A 20,931-nucleotide genomic window follows, 5' to 3' on the forward strand; every position below is an offset into this window, starting at 1 on the left:
GTATTATATATTCTCAGCCTGTACTGTACTGGGGCGAGCTCAGGATTCTCAACTTATAGGCGAAAAGAAATATATCGGCATGTCAATCAGTTACAGGCTAAAACCAATTCCATGTTTGCTGTGTGGTCCAGGGTTTGAGTCCCAGATGGAAGCCAAGTTAAAAAGATTGCTCCAAAGTTTGAAAAAAAAAAACTGTAATATTATTTTTGGAACAATATGAAACACAAGATTAAAGTCCCAAAATACATTCTAATATACGTTCCCAAACAATTGCAGATGAAAGGAAAAAAATAAGAAGGGAAACTATCATAGTCTACGAGCTGTCTTTGAACTCTTTATTTGATCTATAAAAGCAATATAATCATCATGACATCAGTAAGATAATATACATTATCTCTTTGTGACAAATATTTGCCCCCGTGTCGTACTGGTGCAGCCAATTCATGTAAGATAAAACCCCCATTGAAAGTATTTTCTAATTAATTTATTAGATCCTGACTTAAGATGTTTTGTGGCTTGTGGCTTGTGGCTTGATTCTCAACTCTTGTAGATGGAGAAGCGCATTGAACTCTCAAAACTCATCTTGCAGTGACAATTAGGAACTCTTGCACATGCTACACAGAAATCTGCATTGTTAACATGAACAGTTTGGAAACCTCAGATCTGTATTTGACCATCAAGTTTTTCACCCACATCTTGTGAGGATACCTGGTTGAGCTAAAAAGTGCCTCAATTTTGGCATAAATAATGACTCCTGATATTGGAGATCAACTCTTTTAGTGACATCAATGTGTAATGACAACCTAGCAACATTATGACAAGTCCAAAATATTCATAGACTTTTCAAGTCTATTTAGACTGACGATAAACTTGATGAGTGGACAGTGTTGTGCAATAAAGGGGAAAATAGTATATTGGTCATATTCTTCTATCACAGGTCATTCTTTTTCTAAGCTTCTTTAGCCTTCTTGTTGCCCCAAATATAAATGCTTTACTCAAAACTCCCTTATCAAGACAACATGCTAGAACTATAATGCCTCCTACAATGGCCCATTTCCATCTGTTCCCTTTCCGCACATTTGATGAACCTCGAGCTGTTGAAACTTCATCTGATGAGATTTGAGAAGGTGAAGCTTGAGCTGATGAAACATGGGGAGATGAATCTGCCAATACATCCTCTGTTTTTATGGGACTTCCCAAGTTGCTCAAAAATGCAGCAGGCACCTTTGTATTTATTCTAGCCATGAATGCAAAATGTGACATAGAAGCTCCTGACATTTGTTTATTTTGATAAATGTGCAACCCATGGCATAGCTTTTTAACTTGTGCCCACATTCCTTGACGGATTGCAAACTTCACAAGCTCCTTTGGTAAACCTGTATCTTCCTGATGAAAAAACATCACCTCACAGGCTGTTAACTGCCCACCTCCTTTCCTTGACTCCACTGTAGTGTAATGCAAGAGAAGAGTAATAAAAATCAGGGGAATGAATCCACCACTGATCTCTACTAGTCTACTGAAACTTAAATGTATATGTAGCTTTAAAAGAAGGGCATTATGAATCCTACCTGCCTGAATTCTCCAACAGGAATGGTAAGTATCAACACGTTTTGGTTTACTGCGCCTTGGTAGTGAGGGATATGGTACAGCCTGTGAACATTAAAAACAAGGATCAATGCCTATTGTCATCCAAAATGTCGATTTACTTTAACATTTTAAGAGTCCGTTATGCCAATAATACAAAGATACAGCTGTAATCATAAATGATCAAATGTACCATAAAATATTCACCATTTTTTATTGGCCATTTACAGAGTGATTCACTGAGGAGAAAGATGATTAAGAGATTTTGTATCTGCATTAGCCAAGCCATGTATAGACATTGAATCAATAGCCTCACCGTGTATGATCTATATGAGGAGTGAATTGAAAGTTGAGAAATGTAATCTATTAGAGATATGATAATTCCAGAGACCATTAGATAATGTGGAATTTTTTCTTGTTTAAAAAACCTGTGCAGAATTTTTTCTTGTCGACTGCGAAAGTATCATGTCCCTTATGTTGTAAGGCTACAGATTCAACGTACCAAATATCTATACATGGCTTGACCAACGCAAATACAAGATCTTTTAATCATCCTTCACTGTAAACTGTCCACTCTGTGGACATCAATGCTACACACCTTTTAAAAGAAAAAATCTACATAATGTAAATCTAATCTAATCACTCCAGGAGATCAGAGGCAAAACCAGTACATCTTTTGATCACATACCAATAAAATTTAGACGTGCCAAACCCTTTGAAAAAAATAAAGAAGTCACACCTCTTAATGAGATGAAACCTAATTTTTAGTCAATTAATGAGATGACATGTAAGATTTGGAGGCTGAATTCCATTGAGAGGATGGCCTTACCAAGGATAAAATAGTGGTATCATCAGCCATATTCCCCCGCTAGCACACAAAAAAGTGCACTTTATATAATCTTTGATGTACCACACAAGTGGAGAAATATACTGTAATGACTCGGGAACTTCCTAACAATTTGTGGCACTGAAAATTTGAAGTTGTTTCATCTATTGATTCTCTAAGAAAGAGAGACTAAACATTTTAAGAATTAAATATATTGAATGTGGCAATGATTTTTTCTGAATTTGTCTCAAATTGAAGCAGGGAATAACAGACTCGAGAAGACCCATGCACTTCTCCACAGATGCAGGCCAGCTCAATGGGAGGGATTGTTTATTTCATTAACTTCAACAATGACTTGAAAAGTAGGGTAAACTCTCAAGACACAAGTTGCATTTGAAGCTTTCAAAGCATTTAGAGCACTGCTCAGTCGCAAATAAAGATGACGAAAAACAAACTATGGAGCAAAATATATTTTTGATGCATTCAAAAACTTTTCAAAGCATAAGCACCACAGAATGAAGTTGCAACGAGAAACAACACAGGGTGACAGCAGAGAACTTGCAAAATGCTGAAAGAAAGAACCTTTCTATTTTTTCCCTAAAGAAAGAATCTTCCTGAAAAAAATTGCTGAGAGGTGAGTACAATAACAATCCACCAAGATGGAACATATTATTCCTAAAAAAGGCTTGATCTAGAAAAAGTGTAAGTGAAATATATGAAGCTACGTCATATAAGCTATGTGGAATCCTGGTGTATATATGTAGGAATTGCACAAACACATAAGTGCGTGCACACACATACGCACATGCACACATACAAGTGCATTCACGCACATACACACACGAGATGCTAAACTTCTTAGTAGTTTTCTCCTTCAAATGAAAAATGATTACTAGAATAGCACGTTACAATCCAAGGTGTGTCAAAAGATTACACCATCAAAAAAAGATTTTCAATAGATAACTACACAGAAATATATATTAGGTATGCTAAAAAATTTACTAGTTTTCTCCCTCAAACGAAAAAAGTTTACTAAAATAGCAGGCTATGATCTAAGTTGTGTCAAAAGAATACAACATCGACAAAGATACTTGATTCAAACCTGATAACCAATAAAGAACTAGATCCAACAAAAATGAAACACCACCAAGGCCAGCAACTAGGCCCTGGTCCATAGAAAACTTTTACTTATCATGTCTGCAAGATAACAACATAAATACAGCATTCAAAGAGACCAGTTACAATATGCCCCATTAACACAACATTTTGCATGATTGCTGCAATTATATGAGTCAAATTCAAAAGCATCACTGGAAGGAACAAATACGACATTGCTGCCATCAATGTTGTTACCAACATGTTGCATATCCTCCATAACTGTCTGATGAACAACTTCCAACTCAGCCTGCTAGTTCTAAACATAGTCAGCCTCAGTCCAATTCTGGAATGTTATATTTCTGAGTTTAGTATTATTTTTGAAGTTCCATGCATTCTTAAACGAACTGTTCATTTACTTTCCTCCTATCATGTGGCCAGAATAGTGCACTTTTCATCTCTTTTTCCCATATATTAGCGGTTGCTTCTTTCAACAATTTATAGAACCCATCTTAAGGGATTTTCATTACCATTGTAACTTGCATAACAACATGAACAAACATGAGCCCACCAAGAGATTCTGCAAGATACCTTTCCTCTGTTCTGGTGTCAAATATGAAGGGTGACATAAGAAAACAAAAAAAGAATCTAAAAATGAGGATGAATTAAAAATTAAAAAGAGGAAAAAAGTATATTAAAATAATCAACAAGGGGAAAAAAATTTGAAGGGACAATTTTTTTTAGCAGTATGGAAATTAAGAAAGGAGAGTACACTCTTTACTTTTAAATCATTGTACAATCTTTGCTCACTACCATACATTTTCCTTATTTTTTCCACATGCCTCCCCAAATTTCATGATCTTCGTTTCCTTTGCATAACACAAAACCCACAGTTCATCAACACGTTGCTCACTCGTCATCATCTTTGCAAGCTGTACGATCAATATTTAATTTTCCAACTGTAAGATTCCTACATACTTTGTCTACCATGCAACCTGTATTTTGTCACCCGTATGATTCCTACATATTTTACCAGCCATTCAACCTTTTTTTTTTTTGCCAATTCAACAATCCCTACATGCTATGTCATGCATGAATTCACCTTATTTTGTCTTTAACATACACCTAATCGATGTATCACATGTTTCAATATCATTGCTTTGTTTTTTATCATGTGACATATGCCTTTAACTCATTGTCCCTGTTGTATGTCATACCCTCTCAACTTATTTTGTCTCCACCATACACTTTGACAACAATTGTCCTACATTTTTATTGTTGTACAACCTATGATATTGTCAAATGTAGTGTACCAATCACAATTTGCCACTAAAGTGTGACGAAAATCCATTCCACACCTTACTATCACAATTGTACAACACTCCGTTGGCACTCTACCACAACCATACGAACAAATACACTCAACACCCAATAATGTACTCGTATGACAAGTCATACTCAACACTTGGCACTTGGCACTTGGCACTTGGGATTGGGCCTTCAGCAATCAACCTTCAGCAACACCTGATACTTGATCTTCAACACTTTCGACACTCAACACCCTCTGACACTAAACAATGTTGATTTAGTCTTCCAATTTGATATGCAATATTATGAGATGGCTTCAAAATGACAATAACAAAATGTGCACACATATCCAACAAACAATAATATTATAAAATTTGTCAATAGATCTTCAACACAAAAGATATCTATATTTTTTATATAATGTTCAAATTTGTCTATGAAGGAGACTTTACAAATATGCGCAAACAGGTAGACTCAAGTGAGGAATCACTCCCAACGAGATTGCACATGCCAAACTAGGGAAGGTCTTCCACCTCCAAAATAGCACACAAACTCAATTCCAACTGGAATCGCAAATACACAAGAAAAGATAACTCCATGATGATTCCCTAGAATCCAAAGTATCCAGAAGGTTATAATAGGCCAACATAATTTATTTTTTACTTAATAATTAAAATAGCTTGTATGATATTATTTAAATTTGAGACACCTTAAACAAGTAATTTAATTAAGTCATTTACATATGTCCACGATATATAGTCTTCTTAGCCCAAGAATTGATTACCCTCAAGCAATTGCAAACTCGATGCTTTTAAATCTGCTTGTTCTCTCACATGGCATCTTCAATTGGAAAATCCTTCCAATGCACTACGTATTCCTTGATGGTGTGTGACCTTAACACCCTCTCCCTAACATCAATAATCTATGCAGGCTTTGATGCAAGTGTACTCTCTTTGTCGATAGGTGGAAGCTCCTCATAGTTTATGATATGTTGCCTAGCTACTTTTTTTTGGCATAAAACATGAAACATGTTATGGATCTAACTCCCTATAGGAAGCTCCAACTCGTAGGAAATTTCTACTCTTTGTATCAAATTATATGGTCATGCACCACTCTTCAAGGAAGATTGTCTGTATGGTTGTGGTGGTGGTAGAGGAAATCTCCCACCTCAAAACTTTGGTCAATCATGTGCCATCGGTGTACATATAATGTTAATTTTGGGTCTATTGTAGATTATCCACCACCTTATACCAATCATCATGTATCTAACTATCCATCAATTGGAAAGCAAATGGGTTCTTGGATTACTCGATCGACAAATCAGCCCTCCAATCAACTGAAATCCATATCAATGAACATATGGCAATTCTCTTGGACAATGTGCTAGCCACCACATTCTTCTTCCCCTTCACATACTGTCAACATCATATGCCTATATTTTACTTACCCATTTCTATTGCCTCTCATTCAAATCCTCATGTTCCAAGAAGTATCTCAAACTATGGTGGTCACTCTTTACCACAAATTTTGCCCCAATGAGGTACTGTCAAAACTTGGCCAACACGTGCATGACGGAAAACATCTCATTATTATAGACCAAGTACGATTGCTTGTTTCCTATGAGCTTCTAACTATGAAAAACAATGGGATGACGGTCCCACGTCACACAGCGCCAATATCTTCTCCTGATGCATCACACTCAATGACAAAGGGTCTACTCAAGTCTGGTAGTGCTAGAGCTGAATACTTATTCGTGACTTTCTTTGACCTATCAAAAGCTCCTTCTGTTTCCTCATCCCAATGAAATGCTCCCTTCTTCACAAGATCTACCAGTGGTGCCCCTAGTTGAAAAAACCCTTTACAAATGTCTTGTAGTTACTAAACAATTCAAAAAATCCACGCTACTCTATGACTTTCTTGGGTGTAGGCCAATCAAGAATTATCTAAATATTCTCTTACTGTACGTAAATGCCTTGAGCACTAATGACGGGACCGAAGTCTACAACCTCAATCATCCCAAAATCACATTTGGACCTCTCCCTAAACAAGAAGTCATGATCCCCAACACCTCATCCAAATGCCTCGAATGTTCCTCCCATGCCTTGCTATAACGAAGTGCATCGCCAAAGAACAAGAAAACACAACTAATTGTTGAAGATTTTGTTTGTGCAAGATTGGAAAGTGAAAAAAGGATTTTCAAAAGATTTTAACTTTTATTTCATCACAAATCTCTTGATTTTGACTTCACATCCTTCACTAGTTTGGCCCAACTCTCATTCATACCCTCTAACTAATTTGACTACCTAACAAGCCAAAGTTGCTCAAACTCATCTCTTAGACATGGAGACTAGAAAATTGCTACCAACCAAGGCCACCTAAGATCACAACTACAACTAAGCAAAAAGGTGTCCCCATTTGCAATGGGGCGATGGTATGTAAACCTCACAACACCACTTAACCAATTAATTTAATTTACTTAGATATGTCAAGGACATTACATCACCCCATTGTGCTTCTCAATCTGTTGTACAATTACCTTTCTCATAATACTTATGTTGCATGCCCCACTCCCAATGCCTATTTCTCTCATATTGTCGGCCTCCGACCAAAACACTCTTGCCATAAAATTTCATTATTCTCAAGATTGGAATATTGAGGACTTCATAAAGAAATGTAGAGTATGTCACCTATAGTCATGTTTCATATCACTATCGATTCATGTATTTTGATTATAAACGATAGTCGATACTTGATCTACATTCGGTCTTGATAACAACCGATACTTATTATGTTTTCAATAATGTATTTTGGAATATATGTGTGTGTGTGTGTACATATTAAATCAGACTTTCATATAATAGATTTACATCAACACATATATATTAACATATATTGTATATATAGAATTTGCTTCAATTTACTATGAGACTAAATTTCTCAACAATTTCAACTATAGTATCCGACACCATCACCACAATGAAATAGATGTAGTCTTTGTAATTGAACCTCCTTCAAAGATCTCTCCATTTTTCTTGAAATGTCATTCGATGCTCATTCTATAAACAAGCTCCCATTCCTTGAGCTTGAAGACTTCCATCACGGTGAGGACACTAGTTAGATGGTATGAAGATGTCATAGCACAATATTTATAGCTTTTAGAATCTTTTTAATAACACATCAATGTATATTCAGCTATCATTGCACTTAAGAGGATACTTCAAGTTATTTTATCGAGCTGACTATTTGCCGTGACTTTTGAGAGATTTTGCCATATACTTTTCTTGGACGAATCCCCATCCTCTTTTGTGGATTTATGATGATGTTCACATTCGTTGGCCCTCAATCCAATATGTCTTCAAGACTTTATACGCCTTCTAAATATTAATACATTGATCAGAGTTCCTAATTGAGCATGTGATTGGAGGATACTACTGTCAATTTCATTTTAGGTGCATCCCGCCATGATGGAAGCCAATGAGATATTTTCTTAAGGCATTGTTTGAAACAATTCCCTAACCTTGTTTATGATTACACATTGAATGCATTTGAGGCATTTAGTCAAATGATTACTATGCTCAACCTAGCATCTACAAATATTGTGGCTCACAATTATAGAGTGGGAATGTAATGTCCCCACCATTAGTGTTACATTAGAATCCCTAATAATTATAAAAGATCGATATGATCACAATAAATCTAATTAAGTAACTTATATCCTTAAGAAGTAATTAATATTTAAAACAAATGTTCTCCATCAAGTTTATCTTGGATCATGTTATGACATTCATAATGAATGCCCTCCACCAAGTTTACACTTGGATCATTTTATGACATTCTTAAAGAATGCCCATCACCAAGTTTACACTTGGATCATTTTATGACGTTCATAATGAATGCCCCTCCACCAAGTTTAGACTTGGATCATTTTATGACATTCACAATGAATGCCCTCCACCAGGTTATACCTGGATCATTCTCCACCAAACTATTCTTGGATCATCATGTCTTTAGTTTATTATACAATTTATAAGAAGGATAATTATTCAATTAATTAATCATTGATCATGTGTGTGTGTGTGTGTTATATTAAAATCATAGAGGAAAGGAAGATTCATTAAATTGATGATAATACCTTAGAGGTTATTATGGGGCTTGATGATCTTCTAACCCTAGCCGCTTACACTATATTACCTTTACAAGAATCCAATAATGTTTAAATAGTGTGGACCAACCTTGGCCACGTCAGCGGTCTAGTTGAAGAAAATTTCTTTACTCTTGATCTTGGTGCACGTGCTTCTCTTGCCACGAGGTCCAATGACCCGTATTCGCTCGTCACATCGGTGACCTTTCCCAATTCGCTCGAACTATGTAACGGTTGCTGACAGTATGTACGATCCACGTGATTGTCAGTTTTAATTGTTCCTCTCTTCATTGTTGTCACTCGTATTTGCGTGTTGGCCCACTTGTCTTATGTTATCACCTTTCCTTGTTACTGTGATTTGAATGACTCTGTTACTTCCACAATGAGGTGGACACTTGTACTGCTTGTTGATATTTGGCACTGACATGACTTGTTTTCTCCAACTACCATTGTCAAACCTGTTCCCTTGTGACTCGTTCCTCCCTCTCTTTTCTTCTCCCCTTCACCTCTTATATGCCGATATTTATATTGTTAATTTCCATCGGTAGTGGGTCACGAACCTTAGTCTCATTATTATAATTGTATCTATTTATTATTATTAGTAATGTTTTAATTTGGGGTTAGATATGAATTAGGAAGAATTATAATATTATTTATTTGAGTTTGCATAACATAGTGGCATTAGACTTTTTGATATATTTAAATGAGATTACTTATCATTATAATTAATAATAAATAAATTTTTTTTAAGACATTATATATTCATTTAAGAAATATGTTTATACAATAATTTGGGTTCATGACAGGGAAGCACCTTTACTGATATTGACGTCCATGTTTATTCTACGTACATTGATCATGTGTTTCATTTCTATGTAATACTTTACTCATTGAGACGACACAACATTACAAAGAAGACCCATGCACTGTTCAGAGTCTTCATGCACCGTAGATCATAGCTACCCGTGCAGAGCACTCCATTTGCCTTGAGGGAGAGTGAAAGTATGCAAAAATGCTTTTCCAGTTGGACATTCTATTGATGAATCATATTACTACTCCCAATGGCATTTCATCAAATACTCATCTTACTTGCAGGTTATGTCGCCTTTCACGAGGACCACAAGAACAAAGCATGACAAAAGAGGTGGCATGTTCATTATCTAAGTCACCCGGACTTCTTTCACCATTCAATGAGTTACTAAAGAACTTATAAAACTTGCCTATGCTGCACATTGAATTGAGGACAAACTTCATATCTTGCTGACATCCACTTAAAACGATTCAAAGCTTTCCCAAAGCAATCAGTATGAGCATGGCTTGTGTATGACTTGCTTCATTGGATTGCATAAAACCAATAGCATGCTTGCCAATGCCATGGTACCTTGTCAACAATGCAGTGTGTTTAATTGCTCATTGGCTTATTCAAAGCTTTACATCCTAATCACATTTGCATCTACATCTTCGAATCATTCTGTCAAACAATTCTCGTGTTGGCTATAAAATTGGCCACCTACAAATTGATTCCACTTCGGACGAGATAGGCAGTGCCTATTTGGGCACTTTGGAGTTTGTGTTCGTACCATTATACTCATTAATGAATCACGAGCATTCCTTGAGGTGAGATTTCAATCAATAGAGGTTTAAGCATTGTCAATATGAATCTTCAGCCATGATGATATGTTTTGATAAGCAAATAAACACACGCTTTTATTCAATTTAGTATCTAATAGGATGGCAAGGATGGCATTTGGATAACCAATTCATCACTATTCCTTATGTTCATCTTTTGTGCCTTTATGCCTGCGATGGCATGCCTTATTCAATAAGTCTTGTGCATATTCTGCTATCATTTCATTCGGTTTGATTCAATTTAGTATATAATAGGATGGCAAGGATGGCATTTGGATAACCGATTCATCACCATTCCTTATGTTCATCTTTTGTGCCTTTATGCCTGCGATGGCATGCCTTATTCAATAAGTCTTGTGCATATTCTGCTATCATTTCATTCGGTTTGAGGCATCCATTTTGCTAGTAAACAGATTTGTCCTCTCACAAACACCTTCACAAACGACCCTTGAATGCCCAAATGAGAAGACAAACTGAACTAATAGTTGAGTCATTTACAATGTTATGTGTAAACACTCTGATTTTTGATACAAAGGCTCAGCTCCCTTCTAAAAGATATTCAATGAATTAAATACGGGTTTTGTCTTTAACCTGAAGACACAAAGGCTTTTGACATTCACTTATTACTATGAAATGAATGTGTTTTCAGACTTAGATAATCGAAGGAGAACTGACAAATGACCGTAAGATCACTCACTAAATCCTCCCCATCGCAGAGAAATTGAAGCATTAAATATCTCAATTCACAAAACATGAATACACAACTAATAAGTTCCCTTACTTGAGTAATTCCCTTGACATGATAACAGAACTATGTTCGAATATGAAAGAAATAACCACAAGATTAATTTCAATCAAAAAGATAAGGAATCAGACCACAGGATCTAGAATGCATAACCTTATCTTTAGCTCAAACACATAGCCAAAATAACCATGATTATTCATCCTTGCAACCCTATCAAGCTATCAAACTAATTAGAAAATGTAATATATTAAATTCCCCCTCTTCCTTGCTACAAAACAGGACAAATATATTCTTCCCCTTCTCTTTAGCTACAGGACCTCTGCAAAAAAAGAACCCTTGACTTGGCATTCAATTGCATATTTATCTTCTCCTCTCGTTAGTTCTCTTTCAGCTATGAAAATTAATTCTTGCACATCGTCCCCTTGCAAGTATTTTGACAAATTTATGTTCAGTTCCAAGAACATTATTTAGATATCACCGATATACCCATAGCTTGAGCTTGTTATATGACACACATATAACACATACATATTTGACATGTGATACAACGAACATTCCTCATGTCATTCTAAAGGGAATGCTTTATTCTGTAGAACCAAGTTGTTGTATGCACAGAGATACGACATTTGTCAAGACACTATCTTTGACAACCCACACCAAGATGTTTCTCAAGAAGACTTCACATCTATTGCCATATCATGTGGGACAAAAACTAAAATATGAACGGTTGATTCATCGACCTAAGAGCTCCATTTCCAATTAGAATCAGTTCTCACTCTAAAATGAGTTACAACTGTGGGTTTTCCATCATTGCTAGGTCGTTTTCTTTATACTGTGGGTTTCCCATTTCCACGTGCTTCATATTTGCATAAGGATACCTCTGTATTTTCTAACTCGTACGCCCGACTTACGTATTTGGAAGCCATTGTGAGCTAGGATGACTTCATACTAGCTCTTACCTTAGTCATCAAACTATCTTTCGCCCTTTATGTAATGTCCCCACTATTAGGGTTAGTTTGGGACAAGTAATCCCTACAAAATAATGGTTAGAATCACAACAATAACAAAACTAACTATATTATTCTACCCTCTAAGTTTACCAACCTTAAGGACGTCTCCAAGTCGGGCTTCCTAGCTCATAACTACCTCGTCGTCTTCCTGAGAGAGCACCCCTTAAGATTCTTCTTGGACGGGCATCCTCTATCCAAGGCTACTCACATATGCATATGTTGACAACATCAGAATATTTTGGCACATTGATTATCGGCCATGGCAGACAATGGAGATCTTGATATCTCACATGCTCTATGGTTTGAGTCTCATTAATATCCATGGTGCTAACCACATAAGTTAACACAATATTATCTACAAGTATGATTCATTAATATAAATAAATTTATAAATATAATTAAACAAATATAATCCATAAACATACCTTTCATACCTTCTTTTCTTGGTCCATGTGGCTCTATCTTTAGTTGGCCCTTCAATGAATTATTCCTTATAAAATTATCTCAACTCTATATTTACTTTCCAAATTCTTCCTTTTATAATTATAAGGAAAGGACAAAATATACTTTTTTTGTTTCTTCTTTTCCAAGAGTCACAACCTTTCATCATACAAATCCTTTGAAAAGTTACAACACTTCAGAGTTATAATCCTTTCGAAAAGTCGCATCACTTCGTAACTAAAATCCTTTGGAAAAGTTTCAATACTTTATAATCAAAATATTTTTGAAGTCTCACAACCATTCATAATTACGACCCTTTCAAAGGTTCACATCCTTTCAATATCATTGATACCTTTTCGGAAAGTCACTTCCTTATTTTCTTCATATTACTTTCCTTTTCCATTTTTCCTCTTTGAACTCCCCTCTTCTTCTATCTATTTTTCTTCTCTCTAAAATAAACTATCTTCACTTTTATATCTTAACTTTAAGGAGTCATGTCTTTTTGTTAAACATCTCTTGATGTTTCATTAGATTTAGTTAAATTACATATTCTATGTTATATTATTTATTTACTTAATTATTTGTGTTTATTATTATTCATTATTAAATTCTATTTAGAAAGTTAACATACTTTCTATAGTAATGTCTCTAGTAATTAATTTTATTTCTTTATTTACTCATTGAAACTTTATTTTTATTTATTTATTTAAAAGATCATACTAAATATTATTTCATTAATAATATAGATTAAATAATTATTATTTCCTAGTTTTATATTTTAGTATTAGTTTTAATATAACTTTATTATCATTATTTAATTAATAACATTGTATTATCTAATTATTATTAAAATCTATTCTTAAAAATGGAATATGACACTTTGCCCACTGCTAGACATTTCTAATGGCCAACAATCAAATTATTGCCTTCCCATATCGGAGAATGCCATTGGTAAAAATCATCATTGCATACATAGTTTCTTGCATTCAAATTCATTTCAAATTCACTATTCTTGTCTTGGCAAGGCCAGTTACTCTTAGAAATTTACGGCATCCTCTTCAATGTCGCCTCCAATTCAATAACTTGTCGAGCATTAGAAATACACCTTCCATGATCACATGATTACCAACACATCGGATTGCAATCAACCGTATTTTCTCATTCCGACTCCATGTGTTTGTGAGCAGGAGAATAGATAAAATTGCCATTGAATATGCTTTGTAATGAGTGTAGTTCAAACATTTGAACATTGGATTAGTTGGGAAAAGGTGGATTCGCATTCCCATTTCTCATGAATTGGGCAAATACATTGGCATTTTGTCAAATAATTGGTAAATATCATGCTTGTGGAGTTCCATGCCATTGCTTTTATGGGATCCTCATCCCAAAGTTTGGGTAATTTGCAGCTAGATGACTCTATCGATGGATTCCATGGGGAATGCTCAATCCACGAGCATTTTGCCAAATAGCTCAAAGCACATTCTCCTATCGGTGCCAAGCACGTTGAAGCGGTACATTCAGGCCGGTGTTTCAAAGATACCACACAATACTCGATAAAATGTGCCATAGCATTCTGTTTTGAGGATGTTGCTATTGGAAATGCTTTAAGTAATTGTTCACTTGCTACACTTTCATCAATGGTGATGGTTCATGGATTATGCTAGTAGAGTTCTGATTCTCATTGTCGTTTCACCCTTTGAAGCTTTGGGTTCTTAAAGGAATGTTTTCTGCATATAACCGTATTTCCTCTTCGATCATGAACAACGATGATGCCTGTGCTTTTATAAAGACAAGTTCGCTGAACTTGAGGCTGATTCATGTGAACTCCAATTAGGGAAAACATTAGAATGTGGGTGTGTTGAGAATCTAGATGTCAAAACACCTCTTTCTCTGGTGAGAGCTATGTCAGAACTCAATGGCACGAGGCAAAGTTGTGAGAGAGACATGTTTAATGATCTTTATCGACAAGTAGAAGACTTTCCTGACATTTGATTTCAGTGACCATGTATGACGAAGCATTCCATCAAAAGCTCGTCTTCTTTCCTTGATAATATGCAGTGGTCGACGCAGTCAATGAAATCTATTTTTCCATTGTGTGTATGTGTCATTGGGTATATGTTATTCCAATGCAGCTTGATGTCTTAGGCACAATTTACACACAAAGAGACCCGAAAGTCTTCACAAGCTGACCCCTTGCTAATACTTGGACATATAATGTGAATGTCAAGCTATTGACACCGTTTTTTTAACCTCGAGATTCAACTCTAAAAAGTCCCATGGTAATAAGACTTTAGTGCGTCGAACGCAACAATGTAATATACCAACTTTTGATCAAACAGTTGTCTTCTGAACAATGTCTCTTCTAAGATTATATTCGCAATCCTTTGAAATACCATTATCTGAAAATGGTTTCTCCTTCCGAAAGCTTATCACGTCTTCCACCTTCTGGGTTAGATATGATATGAACCTTGGAACAGTGGACTGCATCAACCACATGCCTTTGAACTTTGACCTTTGTATGGATGGATCTTGACTTTTGAAGACTTGAATTTGAACTTTGAATGAAGAGTGTTCAAATCTTGAAATTTGATTTAGTGAGCATGGATTTGAGTTCGGAACCTTTAACTGCATATTTGAACTCATCACTTGTGTTCTTGAATAGATCACTTGTATTCTTGAACTCGAGCTTTAAACTGAACTTCGAACTTTGAATCATTGAATTTGAACTTGTACCATATGAACCCTTGAATCATTACTTTTGCATCAAACTCTGAATTTGGGTAATGAATCTTGAACTTGAACTAAACTACCTGACTGATGAATCTGCATTCTGGAATCTTTTACTTTGAACTTAACCGTGAATTGTGTCGCGTGAACCTACATACCAAGGTTTTGAATTGAATGTTGGCTTTAGAGTTAAAAATTCAAGTTCAACGTACTACCCTTTTACAATTTACACTTCACAAAAGTATCATTAGCAAGATATGGGGACAATTTCAAGGGTTTCTTTCTATGGGACTAGTATCAAATTTTTTTAAGTTGGGTGACACCAACACATTTGAAGAATTTGATTAACTGCATGCGGTGGTAATGATGTTACACAGACATTTTGTCAAACACCTCGTGCAGTTGGTCTTTGGTTCCACGTTCGGCATCTTTGCTTACCAAAGTATTTGCAAGTGCCACTCTTTATAAAAATATTTCAATTGCCTCCCAAACATTGTTTTAAAACCTCCACTATTGTACAGGCTTGAAGGATGGTGCAAAGCTTGTGGAATTAAGAATTTCACTTGCTAAATACATTGCTATGATTGCTTAAAAACCCATTCACACTTTACGCGTGATGGCATTGTCTCAAGTAGTTCATATATTTGCTTCATTCCTCACCATCCCCACACGTGTATACCAGATTATTTGAGCTATACTGGCTGACTGAAATCCAAATCGTAATGCTTCGAAAAGGTATATGCCAATGTGAGAGATTGTATTGTAGGACCAACATGTTGGAGTGTTGGCTACATGTCATTAACTTGAATGGAAGTATTGAATCAACAAAGTAGGAGCTGAGAATCTATTACACATCAAGTATCTCCCATTTGCTCGATCAATGATAACTCTCTTATATTTAACATTTTACTAAATAGTCAGCGCTCAATCAAGGAACCTTTGCATCTTTGAAAATTTCCACCATTTGCTTTATTGCTCGAATTAACATTCAAATGAAGCACTCTGTCAAACACTTAGTGAGGGACCTTATTGATTTGCAATTTGTCAATTATGGACGAAATTTTTCCTCACAATTCGAAATAAAAATGGGTCTATGCCACTGATGCTAGCAAAGTTCACTGGCAGCTTACTCAATGTCTGCTCATACTATGTGACTTTGCTCTTTGTCTTATTAGTACAGCCAAGCCATGCTCATACCCATTTCTCTATTGCCTGCCACTTGATTGGCAATTTCTACAACCATTTATTGAACATTCTGTGGAACATAGGCTAGCCTCACCCATGTTTCAATAGATTTATGTACTTTATTCCACAATTCCCATCTTGGCACAAACTGCTCAATGCTCAAATTTTTCAAGATCATGTCATTCAAACCTTTTTACAAAACTAAGTCCCTTGGTGAGGTTCTTTGAAATAACTAGCTTCTATAGACGTTTATTAACCTCTTGAATTTTAACCTTTTAATTTGGCAAAGAGGTTAAGATTTTGTAGGAAAATATGTCTTTTGAATTTCCTGCTTAATCTCCCCCACTTTTAGGAGGTTAATATTTTTGCCCAAAACACGTTTTTCAAAGTATTTTACTTAACCTTTTTTTTCGGTTAGAGAGGTTAAGGATTGGGATGGAATTACATGTTTTGGGGTAGGTTCCCTAACCTCTTTCCTCTTGAATTTTAACCTTTTAATTTGGCAAAGAGTTTAAGACTTTGTAGGAAAATGTCCTTTGAATTTCCTGCTTAATCTCCCCTCTTTTAGGAAGTTTACATTTTTGGCCAAAACACGTTTTCCAAAGTATTTTTCTTAACCTTTTTCTTGGTTAGAGAGGTTAAGGATTGGGATGGAATTGCGTGTTTTGGGGTAGGTTCCTTAACCTCTTTCAAATTTAAAGGTTAATATTTTGATTGCAAATAGGTGTTTTCAAAGCTTTCCTTAACTTCTCATAACTTTTGACTCAGGCATCGGATTCCTAAAATTCAAAGTACTGGACAAAGTTGTGAACGAGCTGGAGAACTTGGAATTATAAAATCACTAAAGAGTTGATAAATGTGTGACCATTTTAACACTCAAAATTAGGCATGTTCTATCTTATTTTAGACTAAAAATAATAAGGGATTTTGGATACTTGACCCACGCGCACAATATTACATATCAACCACAACGCAGCTACTATTTCCCACAAGTAACCTTAGTTGACATGATGAAATTTTTAAAATTTTGGGGTAGGTTTTATACCAAGGCAAAGAGTCAATTCTTGTAAAGTTTAGTAGATCGTGTTTGGTGTAGACCTATCAAAGTGTTTGATATGTATTCCGAAATATAATGGATTGGTGTCTTCCTGTTGACAAACTTAATATATTTGCTGTAAACTATAATAACCTTCTCTCAGATCAGTATTGCTGGTTGTGATTGATATGATCTACAAAATGGAAATTATACTAATATATATATATATATTGAAACATGACGTAATAGAGTCATGACTCTATACGTTCATGTCTCAACATACATACCGGTTTATTAAGTTAATGATAACCGGTGTCATATACAACTAACATATTAACCCCAATATTAATATCTATTAGCATAAGACACCACCCAATATAGAATCGAAGATGGCGCTTCAACTTATTTAATGGTTTGCCAATACATATATAAGCGGTAGTGAAAATAATATGATCTAGTGTTAGTCGCCTGAATTAGTACTGTTATGTAGTATTAACAGATAAAACAGATTTCAATACTGCACCATAAATGTTAGAATATATATATATATATATATATATATATATATATATATATATATATATATATATATATATATATAAAACTTACTAGTTTAAGTCAGATGATTCAACACTCAATTGCTAACTTCCTTAACACTCCCTCTTTAGCAATGAGAGATTGAAACTTCTGTATGCAATTGAGTAGACTTGATTATATTTGATGAAATATGATATCTGGCAAAAATCCGGTCTGAATAACCATAATAATTTATTTTCATGTTGTCCGGACAAAATTTGGCCTATAACCATGATGGATATCAATGTGTCCGGCAGAATCCAACATATAACAATGACACCAATAGTTTTCATGATGTTCGGACAAAATCCGGCCTGTAATCATGATGGATATCAATGTGTCCGGAAAAATCAGGCATATAACAATGAAACCAATAATTTTCATGATGTCCGGACAAAATCCGGCCTATAATCATGATGGATATCAATGTGTCTAGTAGAATAACCTTCAATTGTTTTGGTATTTAAAGGTTGGTCATCTATTGATAAGATCGTCACCTTATAATAGAGACCTTTAATAAAGAATATGAAAGATCGTCATCTTTCATTTAACAAGTTTGCAAACAATAACCTTCAATTGTTTTGGTATTTAAAGGTTGGTCATCTATTGATAAGATCGTCACCTTATAATAGAGACCTTTAATAAAGAATATGAAAGATTGTCATCTTTCATTTAACAAGTTTGCAAACAATAATTTATTATAATATTCATGAATAAAATTTACAAAAAATGTAATTACATATTTGTAATACCAAGTTTAGATCTAAAATACTCTATTTTCACTCTTGCAAGAGGTTTAGTGAAAATGTCAACATTTTGATCATTTGTGTTAACATAAATTAACTTGATCATATTCCTGTCAACCATGTCTCTAAAGTAGTGGTAAGGAGTCTCAATGTGCTTTGACCGATTGTGGAACACTAGATTTGTTGAAAGTTTGATGCAACTTTGATTGTCACAATGGATCATAGTGGAATCTAGTTTCTTCCCAAATAATCCAAATAATAGCTTCCTTAACCAAACTGCTTCACGTGCTCCCATGAAGGCTACCATATATTTTACTTCAGTAGAACTCAAGGCAACTGTAGGTTGTTTTCTACTGAACCATGACACCATTGCTGATCCAAGACTGAAGCAACATCCGGTGGTACTCTTTCGATTTAAGGAACAACCAGCCCAATCAAAATCTATGTAGCCTTCAAGTTTGATTTCAACATTTATGTACTTTAGTCCAAGACCAATAGTGCCACGTAGATATCTCAAAACATGTTTAGCCGCCATCAGATGTATTTTCTTAGTTTCACACATAAAGTGACTTAGAACATTTGTAGCGTAGCACATATCAGGTCTGGTGTTAACCAAAAGCATGAGAGATCCAATAATCTGTCTATAGAGGGTAGGATCAATAGATTTTGAATGTGTTGCTTCCTCTTTTAGCTTGTGTATATTAGTTTGCATTGGAATTGAAAGTGGCTTGTTGTCCATCATCCCAAATCTATTCAAAATATCCTGAGTATATTTTCCTTGGTTTAAGAATATGTAATCCTCCTTTTGACATACTTCTAGGCCCAAAAAATAATGTAGTAAACCTAGGTCTTTCATGTCAAATTCAGCAACAAGGTCTTGTTTGCATTTAGCAAGTAGATGATCTTCACCTGTTATTAAGAGATCATCAACATAAAGAACCAATATAATCATGTCTTCATTAGATATCTTGAAATAGATGTTTGGATCAACTTCATTTTTAGAGTATCCTTATTTGATGAGATAACTGTCAATTCTTTCATAACAAGCTTGAGGGCCTTGTTTCAGGCCATACAATGCTTTCTTTAGTTTACATATATAAAGATTTCCATTTTTATTACGAAACCTCCAGGCTACTCAATAGAGACTCTTCATTTATGACTCCATTTAAGAATGCAGTTTTCACATCCATTTGATGCACCTTCCATCCTTTTGCTGTTGCTAAGGCAAGAACTATCATGACTGAAGTAAAACGAGCAACAAGGGCAAAAGTTTCTTCATAATCAATACCTACTTTCTATGAAAAACCTCAGGCAACAAACCTCGCTTTATGTTTCTCAATGCTTCCATCTGCTACATATTTGATTTTATAGAGCCATTTAGGAGAAACAAAAAATTTGGCTTTAGGTCTAGGTACAATGTCCCAAACATCATTTTGAAGTATTGATTGATATTCTTCAACCATAGCATCTTTCCATGCTTGACAAGTTAGAGCTTCTTCAACAAATGTAGGTTTAGATTTAGTGAGCTCAGTTACTAGTGCAGTATAACATGATTTGTTTCTGGTTTGCTTGACTTCCTTAGTGATTTCATTTGGTTCAATATTATTTTCTTCAATCATTTTCCTTGCCCACAATGGTCTTTTTTTGGTATTAGAGATGTTTATTTTTTCTGTATCTAGTAATGAACTCGTTTCTTCTAATATATTCTCCCTCTGAATTTCAGATTGTGGACTTTCATCTAAGTCTATTGAAGGCTCATCATTTGTGCTTATGGATAGTTTTAGAGCAATGTTTTCCTTAAATATGACATCTCTGCTTACTTCTATTGATCTTTGTCCAGGAACATAGACTCGGTATCCTTTTGCGTTTTCACTATACCCAA

At 35.0% G+C, this 20,931-nt stretch overlaps 1 protein-coding gene across 4 annotated transcripts in view; it reads right to left on the reverse strand.

The window, feature by feature from the left end:
- Positions 1–309: 309 nt before the first annotated feature.
- LOC149540080 (uncharacterized) overlaps positions 310–20,931 on the reverse strand; it is a 109,010-nt gene continuing 88,388 nt past the window's right edge. For 2 of the 4 annotated variants that reach the window (XM_089801275.1, XM_089801274.1), the window contains exons 12-13: positions 1,569–1,650; positions 310–1,445 (exon numbers count right to left, since the gene is read on the reverse strand). In XM_089801275.1, coding sequence (XP_089657401.1) covers positions 919–1,445; positions 1,569–1,650 — 609 coding nt within the window. In that variant the 3' untranslated portion in view covers positions 310–918. The remainder of the gene's footprint in view (positions 1,446–1,568; positions 1,651–20,931) is intronic. The other 2 variants (XM_089801277.1, XM_089801276.1) reach the window with 1 other exon arrangement.

This window comes from Cupressus sempervirens, chromosome 9 (genome assembly GCF_028749045.1).
Source record: "Cupressus sempervirens isolate cs-2001-9-10 chromosome 9, ASM2874904v1, whole genome shotgun sequence".
Taxonomy (NCBI): domain Eukaryota; kingdom Viridiplantae; phylum Streptophyta; class Pinopsida; order Cupressales; family Cupressaceae; genus Cupressus; species Cupressus sempervirens.